Source organism: Scardinius erythrophthalmus, assembly GCF_964197995.2.
Source record: "Scardinius erythrophthalmus genome assembly, chromosome: 5".
Lineage (NCBI taxonomy): Eukaryota > Metazoa > Chordata > Actinopteri > Cypriniformes > Leuciscidae > Scardinius > Scardinius erythrophthalmus.
The window spans coordinates 43,685,260-43,704,664 of NC_138225.1; the positions used below are offsets into that span (position 1 = coordinate 43,685,260).

General features: G+C 39.7%; 1 protein-coding gene across 1 annotated transcript in view; it reads left to right on the top strand.

The window, feature by feature from the left end:
- The window catches only part of pcsk5a (proprotein convertase subtilisin/kexin type 5a), a 56,849-nt gene that overhangs the window by 17,672 nt on the left and 19,772 nt on the right, over positions 1–19,405 (top strand). Inside the window, exons 15-30 of the mRNA XM_081365403.1 lie at positions 670–772; positions 853–1,043; positions 2,371–2,458; positions 2,567–2,670; positions 4,986–5,124; positions 5,309–5,424; positions 5,536–5,638; positions 6,397–6,533; positions 7,115–7,315; positions 8,194–8,262; positions 9,358–9,400; positions 9,535–9,677; positions 9,798–9,998; positions 17,322–17,405; positions 17,513–17,711; positions 18,821–19,032. Of these exons, the coding sequence (XP_081221529.1) occupies positions 670–772; positions 853–1,043; positions 2,371–2,458; positions 2,567–2,670; positions 4,986–5,124; positions 5,309–5,424; positions 5,536–5,638; positions 6,397–6,533; positions 7,115–7,315; positions 8,194–8,262; positions 9,358–9,400; positions 9,535–9,677; positions 9,798–9,998; positions 17,322–17,405; positions 17,513–17,711; positions 18,821–19,032 (2,133 nt within the window). The remainder of the gene's footprint in view (positions 1–669; positions 773–852; positions 1,044–2,370; positions 2,459–2,566; positions 2,671–4,985; positions 5,125–5,308; positions 5,425–5,535; positions 5,639–6,396; positions 6,534–7,114; positions 7,316–8,193; positions 8,263–9,357; positions 9,401–9,534; positions 9,678–9,797; positions 9,999–17,321; positions 17,406–17,512; positions 17,712–18,820; positions 19,033–19,405) is intronic.

Below are 19,405 nucleotides of genomic sequence, written 5' to 3' on the forward strand. Positions count from 1 at the left end.
ATATTTCTACTGCTGTGCTGAGACATCAAGACACAAAAAAATGCTTTACTGCTGATGAAAAAAAAAAGTTACTTTTAAGGGTGTTCACACATGGGTTCACTTTTTACAACCAACTAATGCAACAAGTTACAACTTTTGTTTTGGCGGAATATACCTACTGTATCTCTAGTTTTGTTTTCAAAACTTATTTTAATCTATGATCACTACTAAATTACATTTTAATATGTAAATTTATGTCTCCATGAAATCATGTGAATGTATTGTAAAAAAGTAAACCTAGCGCTCATTGCATTTCCAAATGCACACTAAATTCACAACACTTGCAGAGATGGAGTACGTGAGAAGCAGCATTTACTGTGGACCGAGCTGCTCTGAAAACATGCTATTATAATCTGCAAGCGTGTAAATGAACAGTGTCACACTTCACTTTGAAACACAAAGCGCAACTGACTGTGGTCTATGCTTAATCAAATCACACCATTTTTTTGAATGTTACATTCAATTTAATTAATTATTAGCTTTTCATCAACTCACGAACCCCCATCAGTTCCCTCATTAACCCATTCACCCATTTTTGTATTTTTAAGTGGGCTTAACTGCCCACTTTTGGGGCCATTGTAAATATAATTCTTTGTAAATACTTTGCTTTATCCCTCTACTCTATATAAGGCTCTTGTGACCCAGAATGTAGTGAGGATGGCTGTGAAGGACCTGGATCCCACCAATGTGTTTCCTGCTTGCACTTTTTCCTAAAGTTCAAAAATAACACACGGTCAGGAATTTTTACTTTTCTCTTCGGTCCTTTCCTTCTTCATAAAAAGTTTACTGATACTACACTAACTCATTTTTCAGGATCTGTGTGTCTGAGTGTCCAGGCGGGTACTGGGGGGATAAGAACAGGTGTAAGAAGTGTTACTCCTTCTGTAAGTCGTGTTTAGGCAGCCGCAGTGATCAGTGCACAGCCTGTAGGTCTGGATACTACCTGAACGAGGAAAAGAAAAACTGTGTGACCAGCTGTGAGGATGGCTACTATCTTCACCACGGTAAGAGTGATGCCACCATGTCAAAGACTGAAAAGCAAGTGGGTTACTTGTTTAAAAAAAAGAAACTAAGTAATTACACATTACTCTTAAAACCCCCTGTAGTCAATAATTGTATACCTTAAAACTCATCTTTGCTCACCAAAATTACATATTTAAACTTTTTTCCTTGAAAAAAAAAAATCTTCATGCCTTAAAATAGCTTGAATGTAACTCTACACCCTTGCCTCATATAGTATACATGGTTCTATAAATATGCAAATTAGCCCCACCTCCACTCGGTCACACCAGAGATCCACTTGAGATTGACGATCACACGTTAACGTGTTTGGTTACAAGGTAGTTTGACGTCAGAAACACCAGCGATTTCAAACCGCAATTTTAAAGAGAAATGACTCAGCAATGGTGTTGACTTATGAATTTGCACATGGTTTGTCTTAAACCGTATTATAACCAACATTAAAAGCTTGATTTTCACCACAGGGGGACTTTAAGTAAAAAATAAAGGTTCTTTCTGCTGAAAAATCCAGCATTGCTGGTCAATGCATGTTTTGCATGCTGGGACCAGGTTGGGATGTCCATGGGAAGACCAGCTGGTGGTGGACCAGCTACACCAGCTCAGCTTTGACTGAGAACAGCATGACTATGCTGGTCCACCAACTAGACAGCACTATGCTAACTCTAACCAACATAAACCAGCCTGGACCAACATGGACTTCGTCCTATAGCTCTACTTTTCAGTGTGGCTTATTGGCATCTATGGTTCCATGAAGAACCTTTAACATCCATGGAAACTTTAGAGATTCTTAAGATTTCTTCATACACTAAGAAAAAAAAAATGGTTCTTTTAAGAACTGCTGACTGAAATGTTTTTTGTTGTTCCCAAAATTGTTGTTCTATGGCAGGGATGGGCAACTTCAGTCCTGGAAGGCCACTCTCCTGTAGAGTTTAGCTCCAACCCTGATAAAAAATGCACCTGCCTGTAGCTTTCTAGTAATCCTGAAGACATTAATTAGCTGTATTTGACAAGGGTTGGAGCTAAACTCTGCAGCCACAAAATCTGATTGATCCAAAATCCTATTCCAAATCGCTGTATTTTAAACTTCACTTTTAGTGTTGACATAATTGAACATGACTTAAAACTGGAATGAAATGTTTTTAAAACGAAAAAAAAAAAAAAATATATATATATATATATATATATATATATATATATATATATATATATATATATATATATTAGAGATTATAAGAGATTTTATGTGACGTGCCTGGTTAGGACACACCTTTTGACTTATTCTGTGTTCATTAATGTTTTTTTCCGATGCAGAGGAAAACGTGTGTAGGAAGTGTAATATTGAGAACTGTATGAAATGCACCTCAGCCTCCATTTGCACAGAGTGCTCTGAGGGCACAAGGTAATCTATTTTTATTAAATGTTTGAACCTACTGATATTTCATGAGGCAATGTAGCCATGCCAGTTCACTGTAATGAAAGTTGATGTTTCTCTCTTCGGCCCTTTCAGTCTTGTGGGCAACAGATGCCAGAAGAGCTGTGAGGTGGGCCATTACTACAGTAAGACGGAGGACTCATGTGAGCCATGCCACCCAGCCTGTGCTACATGCAGAGGTGGACAAAGTACACAACTTCCTTACTTAAAAGTACTTGAGTATCAAAAGTAAAAAGTAAATGTCAATGCATTGTTTTATTATTGTTGCATTGTTATAGTACCTCATGCCTCTGAAGCAACCTAGTGAATACACTGACCAGTTTTTAGTATGTATGGAATTAAGAGCTTTTAGAATGTTACAAAACCTATAGAAATTAAACAACTGAATTGATTAAAAAGACTGCCATAATCATCTTAATTTTATCTATTTAACACTCCTACCACCCCCACAAAAAAGTAAACATCTACACTATGTGTATCCATTCATGCACATTTGAAACAAGTGGTCTGTAAATACAGACTGATCAGAAAAAAAAACAGCTACACAACCATAGCTGTATAACTGCCCAACAGTAGTACTGCTTTAACAAAGAGCAAAACAGAAATACTTATTTGCCATGAAAACCAAAATTTAAAAACATTAGTTGTGACAACGATACTGTCTCTCAGATAAATCGTACTATTCACCAAACTTCACGACACATGACCATACAAGAATGATTACTGATAGTCAGCCACAGAAATCCAATCACGTTTTAGAGAAGAAGAAAAAATCAAGCCCTGACTAACATAACAATGCACAGAAGTAGAACACATCATTAATGACATCCCAACGAATGAATTAAGAACAACATGCCCGAGTCGAACCGATTGTCCACAACAATATTCAAAGACTTCCTACTGTATCTCTAGTTTTGTTTTCAAAACTTATTTTAATCTATGATCACTACTAAATTGCATTTTAAAATTGCTAGGATTAAATTTTAGGATTCCATAGGGTTTATTAGTTTTTATATTCTACACGTTTTAACCAATTCATTTACTTGACTCTTCTAGTTATCTTAAGTTGCTGTGAGTTACTGGATAAGGATTTAAAAAAATATTTTTTACTCACAATATCTACCCAATAAAATCCTATTTTAGAGCTTGACATAACTGGTAAAATATATGTTTGTTTTAATATTTTATTTATTTTATACATTTTATTAATGACTTTTCCAGGTCTAGAAATCACACTTTTAAACATTAGGTTCCTTCACATATCCATGTTGACCAAGACAGTGGGAACCCTGGATCTTCAAAGGAAATAGTTGTTTTAGCTTATTGTAATGCTTGTTTTACCTTATTTTAAATACTTTTAAGTCATCTTGCTGCCCCCTTTGAAGTTTGCTAAGGCCCCCTAGTTGAGAACCAATTCCCACATGTACTTTAGGATTCTTAATCCAAATCAGTTGTAAAGGATACTAATAGGAATTTTCATTAAAAGGAATTCCTAAAAGCAAAAATCTGTTATAACATAGTTCCTGATAGGACTGTTATGATTATGAATAATATACCTTAGCATTGGAATATCCTAAAGCCACAGATTTGTAGAGCCCATTGACCCCTGGAGGTCTGAGATATGTTAAACATATATAATTAATTTTCTTTTAAAATGGTCATGACATTTTTAACTATTTAAATGAATGTTAAGTAATGATCCAATAAGGAGTACATGATGTGAAGACGTTAATGAAATGAAATGTTTCATTTCTTTGTTCGGAGATGTGCACTATATTTAAAGCACACATTTTAACACTGTGGGCCCTATTTTAACGATCTGAAACGCAAGTATCAAGCGCGAAATGCAAGTAACTTTGTGGGCGGGTCTTGGGCGCTGTTGCTATTATACCGGCGGGATCTATCTATCTATCTATCTATCTATCTATCTATCTATCTATCTATCTATCTATCTATCTATCTATCTATCTATCTATCTATCTATCTATCTATCTATCTATCTATCTATCTATCTATCTATATATCTATCTATCTATCTATCTATCTATCTATTGTAATAATGTATGATTTGCAAAAATGATAATTGCTGCGTCTGTGTGTAGATGAGAGAATCAAAGTGAATGCGCGTTGTGCACACGCTACATTGACTATGGCCAAGCATGCGCCCTTACAATAGCATATGAATAACATGCGCAATGCACCACTAACTTTAAACTGTTTTTTTTCGGTAAGTGGCGGAATTGTTTTCTAAACCTGCAAAATAGCATCAGGGAACGTTTGCGCCGGAACACGCCTCCTCTTTGTGCTGAACCGCCCTGGGGAGCGCAAGTGTATTTCTTAGTTAACCGACGTGCATCTGTGGAGGGAAAAGTCCGCTTTGCGCGGGTGCAAAGAATGATACATGCGTCGGTGTACAAAGTCAATTGCGCTGGGTGCAAGATAGAGCCCTTTGTGTTTTTAACTGATGTGAGTTTGTTTTCATGTCTTTGTACAGCTGCAGGTCTAGAGTTATGTAATCGCTGTGCTGAAGGCTACCTGATGGAGAACTGGAGATGTGTGTCCTCCTGCAGTCAAGGTTTCTACGCTGTACAACCGAACTCTGACAGCACAGACACTCAGAGCACCTGTGAGAGGTGTGTGTGTGTGTGTGTGTGTGTGTGTGTGTGTGTGTGTGTGTGTGTGTGTGTGTGTGTGTGTGTGTGTGTGTGTGTGTGTGTGTGTGTGTGTGTGTGTGTGTGTGTGTGCTACAACCTCTCATCTCTTCAACATTTATCATCATCTCTTACCACTAGTTTGATTCTGTGTGTATATGTGCAGGTGTGATGTGAGCTGTCTGGCCTGTGTCGGGCCGGGTAAAGGAAACTGCAGTGAGTGTGTAGATGGACACACACTTCAGGATGGCGTGTGTGTTCTCAGCCACAACTGTGGTGATGGTAAGTTCTGGTTCTTTCATCCAGAGTATGCAACCTGTTGATGCAAATTACTGTAAAGTTGTTGTAACACTATCAGATATAATTGCAATGAATTTATTTTTGTGTTTAAAGGGGAATATCAGGATGAGAGTGGAGAGTGTCAGTCATGTGATGTGTCCTGTCATAAATGTAAAGGTCCAAAGAGTGAGGACTGTCTCAGCTGCTCCAACACACAGTAAGAAACCATTTTTCAACAGTTATTTACCTGCTGAAAAGACTCCATTGCTGGTCCCAAGCATGGGATGCTGTTGGCCAGGCTTTTTAAAATCGGCATATCAGAATATTTTTTTCAAGGATCTTGTGACTGTCAGGGTTATGTTCAGTCTCTGTTTGGCTGACCCAGTTTTCCCATGTGTTACATTGATTGTTAAGTGGTTGTACATTCTCCTAGATTTTCTCCTGTTTGGTGTGTTGAGTATTACATTAAAAGTCTGCTTGAGTATCTCGTTCATCGTGTGCTTAATTACAGCCACCTGCCAGAGACAGTGACATTAAAGACTGGATTAATGGCTTCTGAAAATCTAGCTTTTTCCACCACAGGAAAAAATTACATTTTAAAATGTATTCAAATATAAAATATTTATTTTAATTTGCAACAATATTTTACAATATTACACTATTGTTCATCAAATAAATGTGCCATTGTTGAGCATAAGAGACTTCTTTAAAAACATTAAAAATCGTAATTGTTACAAACATTTATTTATTTATTGGAGAAGGTTTTAATATCTTGGCAAAGTAAAGAAGGAATATATGTTGTTATTGTTACTTGTACAGGAGATATTCACAATATATAAAAGTGAATTGAGAAAAGTGATTTGCTGGGTCACAGGAGACGAGAATAGAGAGAAACATTTGGTCATTCAGTCAGTTACCAGTACAAACAAAAGTCATTTTCTAATAATGTACATTTCCTCTGTACTGCTCTTGTAGATGGCTGGATGAGGGACGTTGTGTGGTCAGCTGCTCAAATGGGAAGTACGCATCCAGTGGCCAGTGCCACCTCTGTGACCACACCTGTGCCCAGTGCCTTGATGCTGGTCCTGCTAACTGTACCAGCTGTGATACAGGTCAAGATTCATTTCTCATCCTAAGTCCAAATTGCTGCTGTTCCAATAACTCAACCAAATTGTGCAACTGACAGACACCAATTAATCTTATTTCTAAGAGCTCCAAAATGAAAACTTGCCAAGCACCAAATGTGAGTAAAAAATGGGCTTCATAATACAGTCTGACATTTGCTGTTCAGACTTAAGCAAATTAAATCAAAGAGATACAATTGGTTTAATGGTCCAGTGTGACCAGTGTTTCAAATCTTATAGAAAATCTTTACCTTAGCTGATAATTTACCTTTAGCTTGGAAGAAAAAAAAGAATTTTCTATCATGATCGAATCTCCTCAATTTCATTCCTGGCTTTAAGCCACCAAAATGAACATAGGAGAAACATCATCATGATGGTCTCACTGTTTTTTGACAGGTGGTGAGAGACTGGGAAGTTTATGATGTTTTAAGTGACACAATGACCTGCAGTATTTGCTGCAAATGCACAAACGTGAAATTATTCATGACCAATACTTTTTTGTCTCCATTTATAGTATGTGTCCCTGTGTATATAAATTTGTGTATGTGCTTGTATTATGTGTGCTGTAGATAAGTTTGGGATGGACCGGCACCTGTATAATGGCGAGTGTTTGGATGCATGTCCTCAGGCTCATTTCCACACAAAGTTGAAGGCATGTGAGCCATGTCCTTCACACTGCAAACTCTGCTCCTCAGCCACACACTGCATCAGGTGTGACGACTCCTTCTACCTCAATGATGGTCTCTGTAATAAACCGGGCTGTGGTGAAGGTATGGCTTATTGTTCAGTTTTGTATTTTTTTTTTTTTTTTGTTAGAACACACACAAAAAAGAGAAATATCAAGCGTAGCGTCAGTTCTGGCAGGACACGTTAGTCAAGCTCGCATCAGCTGACTCTCAGCTGATCCACATCTACCTATAGACCTTATGTAGCCCCGCCCCTTTTCAGCGCTGCACCCGTTGTCTTTTGACTTCCGGTCTGTATTTTCACAGCGATTTTGCATGTTTATTAATGAACAGCTCGTTTTAAAATCTTCCCGGTCGACTGACATTTGTTAAGTCATCGTCTTTAAACATTACAGTCCTCGTGATAACTTTCGTTACACACTCTTTACAGAGCGACCGCAAAAACGGAAGTTAAAAGACAATATTCTAAAGATGGCGGCACCCTCGTTTCTCTGGCGCATAAGGTCTATAGGAATACGATATCTATCACTGTATACATATATAAGCTCCTTCATTATCAGCAGCTATCGCGTTTCTCAGGAGCTAATTACCCTAATTACCATAATTTTTAATTATGTTACTTTAAAATCTTGAATTAATGATATCTGCAATACATTCATGTTGGTTCTGTTCTGTTTACCTGCTCTTATCCATGATAAGCTGCATGGAGGCAGGGAGTTATTGCCCAGAACAGAACCATACCGCCAATCTGTATGCTAATTGTCAATCGTATTTGACGATAGTGGTCCTGACAGAATTAGCACAATGTCCAAGCTGCTCTTTTTTTATACAATTAAAATTACATTTTCATTTCGGGGTGAAATATTCCTTTAATTATTATTAGTGCTAGGCTTTAGGCTTATTTTTCACTTTCAGGACAGGCCTCAATCAATGCAGTTAATTAGTTTGTGTGTGTGTTTTAGGGGAGGTGGAAGACCCAGAATATGATGACTGCATGTCATGTGAAGAGGGATGTAATAAGTGTGTTCTCTGTAAGTTCGGCAGTTTTTTTTTTTTTTTTTGCATTTAGTAATCACTATGATATTATGCAATGTAAACCCGAATGCTCACAATAATTGTTTGGTTTGACTAAAGCAAACTTAAATTAAACAAATTAGTTCAATCAAATTAACTTTTATGAGTATTTAGAACTTTCCTTTGATTTCACAAAACTGACACATTTTAAGCAAACTGAATTGATTTATTGTTTTGAGTTTTGTGAACATGTTTCTTTTAAATTAGAAAAACTTAAATTGAACTGAAACTGGGCTTGGATTTCTATTTCCCAGCACGCGAAAGGGGTAAATGCTAAAAGAGTAAATGCTAAAATTAAGTGTTGTATAATGTTTTTGTGCAAGATTAATGTTAAGTGAGAGATTTAGTGTGCACAGTTCTGCTATGCTAATTTATAATTTAGAAGAGTTTCTGGTATGTGTTTTTTTTTTTTTTTTTTTTTTTGTTTGGCATAAGTGGAGCATAAGCTTGGGTTGAGAACAGATATATGTTTACTGTTCTATATTGCCATACTCATTCAGCAATTGCTATGCCATGTTGATTCTATCAAAGCATTGTGTTACCAATTAACAAGGCAGCATTTACTGAATTAGCTAATTAGCTTAATCAAATATTTCTAGTTAAGAGCAATTAAAATACATGAGTACAAAACAAAAATCTGCCAGTTCTACTCACAGTGAATGTTTTAGAATTTGGTAATCTCTACGATAGTATTATATTAGTATGATCATTCTTGGGATTAGTTTTCTGTTGGAGCACATGGCTGACATTAGTGTTTGTTTGTCATGTGCTTTTCGGAATTTCAACAAAATGTCTAAAGTAAAAAAGTATAAAAAAAAGTAGTTTTAGAACATAATTGACAGATGCAACAAATTGTTTTGACTTCACATTCCACCGTGAACTACAGTTGTTAACATTTGAAGTGGATCAAAAAAGACAAGAACGGGTATTGTTCAAAATTCATGTATAACTTTGATGAAAGGTTTTGATCCACTTCAAATGTTGACTACTGTATATTCAGTTGACCAGACAGATGTTTCTGAATAATTTACAGTTCCTTCTACACTTTGCAGATAATCCCAAACACTGTCTGTCCTGCATTGATGGATATTACAAGTAAGAAACATGATGTAACAGAACTATCTGCTGGCTTGTATGTGTATGTTCTTGTGAAAGAAAGAATGGAAGGTTCTTTTACAGATGTGTGCTGCTCTGAAATGTGGCTGAAATGCTCTCTGTGTGTTGCACAGGTTTGAGGAGGGCTGCTATAAGAACTGTCCTGCTAAGACATATACAGTGGAGGAGACCATGAGCTGTGTGTCCTGTGAGCATGACTGTGTCAGCTGTGATGAAGATGAGTGCCACTGGTGTGAAGCTGACCTCTTCCTGTCAGGTTAGGCTTAAAACGATTTGCATCGATGGTATACATTTTATCAGTTCATTATCAGTCCTTGGAATCAAACGTCTTCAAGGTCAAATCAAAGGTTATTCACAAGTTTAATGTACCCTACAGATGGGAAGTGTGTGCAGGAATGTCCCGATGGTTTCTATGGTGATGAAGATTCTCAGGAGTGTGAGGAATGTCACTCAGACTGCAGTTTATGTAGTGGGCCGGAGGACAGTGACTGTGACAGCTGCATCGATGGACTGACACTTGATAATGGAGTTTGTGTGTCTGAACAGGATGTCTGCCCTGCACAGACGTACCTCACTGGTGAGAGCAACACTCCAGAGAGGAAAAATTTATTATTAAGAGACTTCTCGTTCATAACTCCAGAGTTTAATTTAATTTAGTCCCATGGCATAGTCCAGATAATTTGGTCTTGGAAGAATTTGATTTCATACGAGTTCATATTGAATTCCATCTATCTATCCACCCAATTTCCAAACCGCTTGTCCTATATAGGGTTGCAGTCATATTGGAATATTCCTTTTGAAATCCACTGTCAAAAGGAAGACTTTAGTATTAGGGCTGTGTATTGGCAAGAATATGGCGATACGATACGTATCACGATACATGGGTCACGATTCAATATATTGCAATATATTTCGATACTGTGCATAAGGCGATATATTGGGATTTTTTTAAAGTAAAATATATTAAAAATATTAAAAAAAAGACATGATGTGCATAAAAGTCAAAGAAGTTTACTTTAGGTAAACAATTCAGTACACAGAAAATCAAACTGCCAGTTTGGGCTTGTGGTTTACAGGTTCTTAGTGTGCAAATGTTTATATGCTCAAGTAGGCCATAATCAATGAAAAAAGGTACATAGGCCGTCACAATACAAAACAACAACGTGAACTGGACGAAAATGAATGAAAGTGGATGAAAGTGAACAAAATAAATGTGTCATATTGAAATCAAGTTTTATGTGATAAAAGATTTTAAAAGAACTGGACGCGCGAATGAGGCGAACCGCGCCGCACTAAACGCCTCGTGCCGCAGGACCTCCAGACGCGCGTAAACGCGTCTTTGCATTGACTTAACATTGCAATCACTCGCGCCAGATGCTCTCTTCGCGTTTGATGTGAGCGATGCACGCGATTACATTTAGAAATAGACAAGCTTTGTTTCCAAATGCACCAAGCAAAGATATCCTTTCAGTTGTATAAACTTTTATAAAACCAGCCAATATAATCACAATAAACACATCCAAAATTAAATATTTAACATATAGACTATATAACAACTGCACAACGTCTAATTTGTAAACAAAATGATTTCCGCACTAAATCCAGCATAAACTCCGGCACAATTTGCATATGTTTAAACTCTCAAGGTAGACATCACATCCCGAACCTCACAGCAATTGGCTGCCGACTGCGTTTTTCGCTTGATATTTGTATAAAGGAACTGCCCAACTTTTTGACGCTCTCGGTCGCTCTCAACGCTTTCTCCGGTCCGCTGTCAATCCTAAAAAGTCCAGTGGACACGCACCGTTATAGGCGAGCCTGGCGAGGACACTATACACGGGTTTCTTGTATACAAACAATACCGGATGAGCGCGCATCCAGGAGGCAGAAAACCGCTATCTGTTATGCCGAGTTCTGTAAAAGAACATTGTAATTAACGTAGATTTCGCATTGTTTGTAATTTCTTGTTGACTCAATAATAAACTGCAATTTCAGAGTTGGGTCTGTTTGTTTGTGTCGCATATTTAAAACGTCCAACTGTTTACGAATCAAAATCCGGACATACTGTGATGCATAGCCTATGTATGAATTATCATGTTAAGTTAGTAGTAATGTAATAGCCAATGTTAGCAGTGCAGCATCTCTAGAGCCCGAATTTGCTTTTATATAAGTTAACCTTTGTTTATGTTACTTTACGACCTGCAACATTTCATGACACATGTACGTTACTGTAAATCAAAGATTTGACGATGGATTATGTGGGAATTCAGCCATTAGTACCTCCGACCATGGCGATTATAATCTATATATAAATATTAAAAAACTTACTCTCAGCAATGGTGAGATCTTGCCGGATCCCTACGCAATACATGACGATCTTTGGATTGTGGATGACAAGAAGTGGCCAGCAATTGTATGGCCTGATATATATAATTATCTTATTCAGACACCAAGTGTGTATACAAGAGAAATGATTAGAGCGTACAAATCCCTTGATGCGTACAACTACGTGCTATGTGGTCATGTGCAGCTCGTCAAATTATGAAAAGAAAGAATATAACATACAACTTCCTCCTTCTGTCCCACTCTTCCATTCGCCTAGATTTGGAATTACTTACAACACGTATAATTTAAATGAGCAGATAAAACACAATAGATAGGCCTGCATGTAAATAAATTACGCAACAACTCCTTGGCATTTTGACTTAGCGACAACACCACCACTTTGCTACTAGCCTAAACCCTTTACTCCGGTACGAAGACCGCGGGTCTTTTGCCTCTTGGTTGCGTGCGCAAGCAGTGATGACGTCGCCGAGAAATCCATGTATGGTGCGTGTCAGCATAGCTATCTAGTGGTAGGGATTTAAACAACATAAACGTGAACCACTGTCTTACGGTCTTAACATGAATATTTTGGACGTAAAAAAATAAAATAAAAAAATCGATATTGCGTTTTTGAAAATCGATACAGTATTGCAAAATAAAATATCGCGATACTCAAGTGTATCGATTTTTTCTTACACCCCTATTTGGTATATATTTGAGCTCAGGCATTGAAACTTAAGGGCAGAGGTCTTGGAGACCAGTGCTGCTTTTGAAATCACATACTGTCATGTAGATACTACATTTGGTTTAAAACATAAAAAAGAATGTTCTATTTAGTAGGAATATGGGTTGTATATCTAGAAAAGTTGTCTAGGATTTTTTTTTTTTTTTTATAATGATATTAAAGAAATATCATTTGTGACCTATACTTCATTAGAAAACATCTCGGTTACGTATGGTAACCCACGTTCCCTGAAAGAGGGAACGGAGATGTTCGTCGGAGGGATCCGACAGAAATGGGATCTTCGCAGAGAGACCAATCTACTAGAGAAACTAAATGAGCCAATGCATATTGGCATGCGATAATTGCGCCAGCTGCTTCTATCACGCAGTGTGGGTATATAATGAGCAGAAGGTGCAAGGCATCCTTGGTTTTCGTTGAGGAGCTGAGCCAGGGACCCAGCCGTCTGCAGCGATGGTACAACAACATGGCGATGGGACGAATGTTGTGTATGACGAGACGTTCCCTTTCATGTCGGTCATTCCAACGTTCGTCTGAGGGATCCGACAGAAATGGGATCCTTACCAACACGCCATGTTGTGTTGTTGGCCCTTTCAGTGCCCTGCATAAGCCTCACTTCTTTCCCTGTATTAGGGACAGAATCTTATGCGGGGAGACCTGGCCACTGATGCTCCGCAAGACCCACTCAGTGAGAACATTGGATAACACTGGGAAAGCATGCCCTTCCTAGGGGAAGGAGAACGCTGCGGAAGCCACGACCTGCCTGGAGGGAGGTAACGTGGAGAATACATATACTGTATGGACTAGCCTAGCAGGGGAGTGCAACACATGGAAGTCTCTGGGGTGGTTCCAACCTAATCCTAGGGGGGGGAAGCGCACTGGCAGAGAAAGACACTGGCTAGCCGACAGGGTAGCCATACCATGGAATTCACACATATGGGGTCACTGCAGGGACCGCTACATATGGACACCCAGCCTAGCACAGGTTCCTCAATGCATACGAGTGTTAGGCCTGGTGTCAGATGCTCCGCAAAGTCTGACTGCCGTAGGGGTGACGGAGGATCTCAACAGGGTTAGTCATCTCTGGGGAACACACTGGAGCAAATAGACGAACGTATCTGGCCGACCAACAGTGAGAATGCCGTAGCAAGCTGACACTTGAGCGGGTTCCTCGCACTACTGGCCACTTGGGGCGAGTATACGGGAGGATACCGGCTCTACACGAAGGCTATAAAATCTAGCAAACGTGTTGGGTGTCGCCCAGCCCGCAGCTTTACATATATCTGTCAGCGAGGTGCCTTGAGCCAACCCCTAGGAGGAAGCAACACTTCTAGTTGAGTGTGCTCGCAACCCAAATGGGCAAGGCACGTCTTGGGATTGATACGCCAAGACAATAGCATCCACTATCCAGTGGGCTAACCTCTGGCTGGAGACAGCCTATCCCTTCTGCTGGCCTCCGTAACAGACGAAGAGCTGGTCTGAGGTCCTAAAGCTTTTCGTTATGTCCATGTATAACCGCAAGCAGCTTGACCATCTGGGGATGGAGTCGCCACTCTCCCGGAAGCGTAAACTGTTGTGAGAGCTCGTCTGCTGCACTAGTGAGCTCGCCAGGGATGTGAATGGCACGAAATGACCTCAGATTGGAGGTTGGAGGAGGAGACGGCAGGAGATGGCAGGCTAGTTGTCACATGCGACGGGAGTGCAGACCACCTTGTCGGTTGATGTACGCAGTGCTGTCCACACGGACCAGTACATGCTTGTCTTGAAGTGCCACCTTGAAGCCGATGAGAGCAAGACGTACTGCTAGAAACTTGAGGCAATTAATATGCCAGTGAAGCTGAGGCCCCATCCAAAGACCTGAAGCTGCATGCCCGTTGTACGTGGCCCCCCAGCCGGTGGCAGAGGCATTTATGAAGACCACAGCATGAAGAACGTTTTTGGCATGAAGACCATAGAAAGCCTTGTTGAAGCAGCCTCATATGAAGCAACCCGAGCAGCGTTACTGTGGCTGCGGATGCCATATGTCCCAGGAGCCTTTGAAAAAGTTTCAGTGGGGCTGCAGTCCTGCGTCTGAACGAATTCAAGCAGTTCAACACCAACTGGACGCGCTCCTCTTTCATACTCTGCCCGTAAGACAGGAGCACCAGTAGCCATCACTGTGGTGAAACGGATGCCCCTGAACTTGGGAGGGTGCCAGGCGAACTGAATCGCATAGCCGAGTCTGATGGTGCGGATGAGCCAGGTGGATGGTCTGGGGAGCACTAGCCAGGCTCCGATAGACATTACCAGCGGGACCGACGAAACGACAGATGTACCGTGGAGGGGCAGCGAGGTGGAGGACAGGGACCTGACCCGAGAAGCACTGAGGCAGCTCGGAGTGGGGTCTGGGTGTGCGGTGCAACACTCACCTGGCTCCACAGGTGGACAGAGGATGCGTGGGAAAGCTTGACTGCGTTCTTGAACCGTATGCTGCTGTCCACTGGCGACTGCAGAAGGGGATGTGAGTGGCGAGGTTTTGAAACGGTGCACACTGTCGACCTCGCCTTCTTGTGGAGAGGGGAATGAGAGTGACGAGTGCACTGTCATTCTCACCCTGTTGCCAAGAGAGGAACGAGAGCTGTGAGGCATAGCGTCACAAGCTGCCATTCTGGTCCTCTAGGGGAGAGGGGAACAAGAGCGGCGAGGCATGGCGGCACACACTGTCGTCCCCACCCTCGTGGCACCCAAAGATTTCAGAAACTGCTCTTAATTGAAGATGTGGGTACCACTGGCTGAGTTGCCAGAGGCGGAATTCTTTTTGTGAAATTCTGCACCCAGCCCTCCCTCTGGAAAAGAGCAGCTTCATCCCAGTCCGGGTTGCCCGTCTCAGAGGTGATTTTTCACTGACCGCTCAGCGGCTGAGACGAACGGCGTTGTTTCCCTGCAAGGCTCAACGCCACAGTAGAGCTGGCTGTGGCGGAGTCCCCTTTTTTTTTCTTTTTTTTTGCAGGGGAACGACGCCCTTGGCGACAAGCAGACTGAGGGACAGCCCATGAGTGCTCTTGAAGTACAAAGGGGCAAGGTCTTGATTGCCCCTTTGTCAACCGGCAGCTTGACGGCAGCTCGATCGCACCGGCAGCTCGACGGCACACGGCGCATTGAATGCTCAAGCCCTTGTGAGAAAGGGAAGATGAACAACGTGCCGACGTGGTCATGTTCTCCTGAGAGAACAAGAACCACCCACGAACGCAGTTTCGGCATGCTTAAGCCCAGGCATGTGAGACAGTGATCGTGGCTGTCACATGAGGACAGGGAACGACCACATCCAGAAATACACGAGTGGAATGTCACACTTGTGTAAGGTCTTTTAGGAAAATTAGCTCTCTCTAGTGCTGATGCGCACAGGGGGAAATAGTGTAATCCGCTGAGGCACTCAACCGAACCGCCATGCACAGAGCTGTGAAAACAGCAGATTTTTTTTCTGAGGTGATCCTGCTGTAGCGTGCCGTGACACGCAACACAAAGGTGAGGGCTTCTTCCAAAAAGAACACTCAAAAAGTTGTCCTTTCTTTAGAAGTAAGACTGGAACAGTACATAAATCAGCTCGGCTCTGAAGCGAAATGCAAGGATGCGTTGCACCTGCTGCTCATTATATACCAGCACTGCATGATAGAAGCAGCTGGCGCAATTATCGCATGTTGTTTAGGCTCATTTAGTTTCTCTCGAAGTAGATTAGTCTCTCTGCGAAGATTCCGTTTCTGTCGAATGGCTCTGACGAACGTTGGAGTGACCGACATGAAAGGGAACAAAAGATACACTGGGACACTGCCCTCAAAGGGTATCTTTGCACCTTGTTTACCGTAAAAGATTTATAGTAGTACCTTTAGTGCATATTACCACTCTAAGGTAATAAAATACACATTTTAAGGGTTGATAAGGTACAAAGTTGACATTTTAAGGCCACTGCCCAAGTGATAAGCTATTGTACCCCAAAGGTACAGTTTTTGCAAAACTTTTCTGACTTTGTTAAAATCGTTCTTGATTTTACATTATTGGTTTATTGGATCAATGTAGGCTATTGGTTGGAAGTTGGTTAAGTTGGTTTAGAATTAGAGAATCAAATCTTATTTGTAAAACATACTGTAATAACCCTTGTGAAAAAAAGTACACTTTAGCATACTTTTAGAATAATACATTTAAATGTATATTACATGCCATTAGTTGAACTTGAGAGTGATTTTGACCCACTTAAATAAGACTTAAGTATATTTATATGTAATTTAATGTTCATTTATTTTTTCTTTGAAATATAAAGTGTACAGTCAAATGTACTGACAAGCATATACTTTCATGTAATTTCTAGTTAAACTTGTAAATCATGTGTTTTAAATATATTTGTAAGTAGACATTTGTTATGATTAAGTTGCAATTTAGTACATTTAAAATATATTACCTTTAATTGTAATATCAAATAACACCCTATAGTTCAAATTATAATCAAATGCTATATATGTGCTTTAGTATGTTTGTCAACACCTCAAAATAAGTGTGCTTCTTTAAAGCATGGCAAATGTTTATTGAAAAAATTTTAATGTATTTTTTGAATGTAGTAACTTTTAATTTGACATGTATTTAAAAGTGTCCTTATGTGTGTAAAGAAACAAAGTTCATAAAAGTGTTCTCTCTTAAAGTACACGTAAGTGGTCTTTATTCAATTCACATTTTTATGTGCAAGTACAGTTTTTTTAACTTAAAGTACACTATGCACATTTAAAAAATTAAGCACATTTCTTTTTCACAAGGGATGTTTCAGTTTTTCAGTTTCTGCTGGTTATAACTGCTCTCATCTTTCAGATGATGGGGAATGTGAGGCCTGTCACCCTTCATGCGAATCCTGTTCGGGGAGTATGAAGACTCAATGCAACACATGTTTTAAAGGTACAAGATGTGCAACTCATTGAAAAATATGATGGATGGAATAATCTTTGGTTGGATGCATGAAGGCTTGGATGAATGTGAATAGACGTTATGTATGTGTGTTCCAGGTCGATATCTGACTGCAGATCAGATGTGTGTGACACGATGCCCGACGGGCAGATTTGGCAGCAAGGAAAGTGGGAACTGCGAGAATTGCCCACAAGGTTGTGCCCAGTGCCAGGACGAGCAGCTCTGCACACGCTGCCAGTCAGCACGTAAAAGCCTTCTTTATTTGCAGGCTGGCCAATGTGTGCGCAAGTGCACTAGGTTAGAACCATTTACAGACACTTACAGAATATAATGCAGATGTGAAAAGAATACCTGAAAACCATATAAGTATACAATTATTGTACTTAAGTATTGTACTCGTACTGAATGTAGGCTCAAAGTCCGCAACAGCCAAGAGACATGCCAATGAAAAACAAGGGTTTCACTTTATTTTGATGGTCCCTTTAACACATTCTGTTGACTATAAATAATGTTGCTGCTACATATCTACTAACTCTCATTAGAGTGTTATTAGAGTATCAGTAGACTGGTAGGGTTAGAATAATTTGACATGTAGTTGCAAAGTTACTTCTTGTCAGTAGAATGTCTGTTGGAGGACCATGACAATAAAGAGTTAGCAGATATTAGGCAGATAGTCTACCAATACTGTAATTAGTTGACATGTAGCTGTAAAGTGACTTATAGTTAACAGAATGTTCAAAAGGGACCATCAAAATAAAGTGTTACCAAAATTGCAATAAATCGAGTTTGTGTAACACATTAGAGTTACATCAAATCAATTACATTATTTACAACAATTAATTAAAGTCTCCCTGTAGTCAATAATTTGTATTCTTTGATAAGCAAAATTAAACATTTTTCCTTGAAAAAAAAAAAATATTCATGCCTTAAAATAGTTTGAATGTAACTTTACACCCTTGCCTCATATAGTATGCTGGTTCTATGCATATGCAAATTAGCCCCACCTCCACTCACTCACACCATCTCAGAGATCCACTCGTTGACTATCACACGTTGACCTGATTGGTTTCAAGGTAGTTTGTGACGTCGAGACTGTCTTTGGTTCACTGCAGTTTTAAAGAGAAAATACTCAGCAGTGGTGTTGACTTACACATTTGCACATGGATTGTCTTAAAGCTCGTTAAAAACACCACATAGACATATAAGCAACATTGAAGGCTTGATTTTCACCACAAGGGTATTCAACTTTAAAACAAATTTACTTTCATATAAGAATGTCACATTTCCAATTTTTGATGGTTGTTGACAGACTGCTGTTACGGTATGTAGTAGGCTAGCCTAGCTATATTGTATATTTATTTTTTTTATCAAATGATATGTGTGCATGTCTGTAATTGTGTGTTTAGAGGCTACCCTGTGGGTCTGGTGTGTAAGAGCTGTGCATCTGGTTGTACGTCCTGTGAGAAGAATGCAACACATTGTCTGAGCTGTGAGGAGAAGCTGCTGCTACACAAACACGAGTGTGTGGCGAGCTGTCCGTCTGGACACACGGTGAGGAATGGGGAGTGTGTGCAGTGTCCAGAGAGCTGTGTTATTTGCTCTGAGGACAGCTGTACAGGTAAGACTGAAATTTTTCACAGATGTTGCATGTTTTCGTGAACTAGTCCTAAAATTATAGTAACAAATATGTGTTATTGATGTGCCAACAGTCTTCTACACTTCTACAACTTCTAAAGGGTGCAAATTAATTGATCACCTATAGTACATCTAATAATATTGCACATTTTATTTCTGAGAATGTAGTAGCTTTCTTCTCAGTAGCATTAATACCACAGACAGTGTTTTTGCTTATATTTCATAGTTGTTAAGCTTGGATGATAATAGACTACTGCAGTTTTTGAAAGCCAATCCAGAAGTTAGCATCACCCTGGTTCCTTTGACAAAAACGCAATAGGATTTTTATATTGGATTTTATTCATTTATCTTTTTTG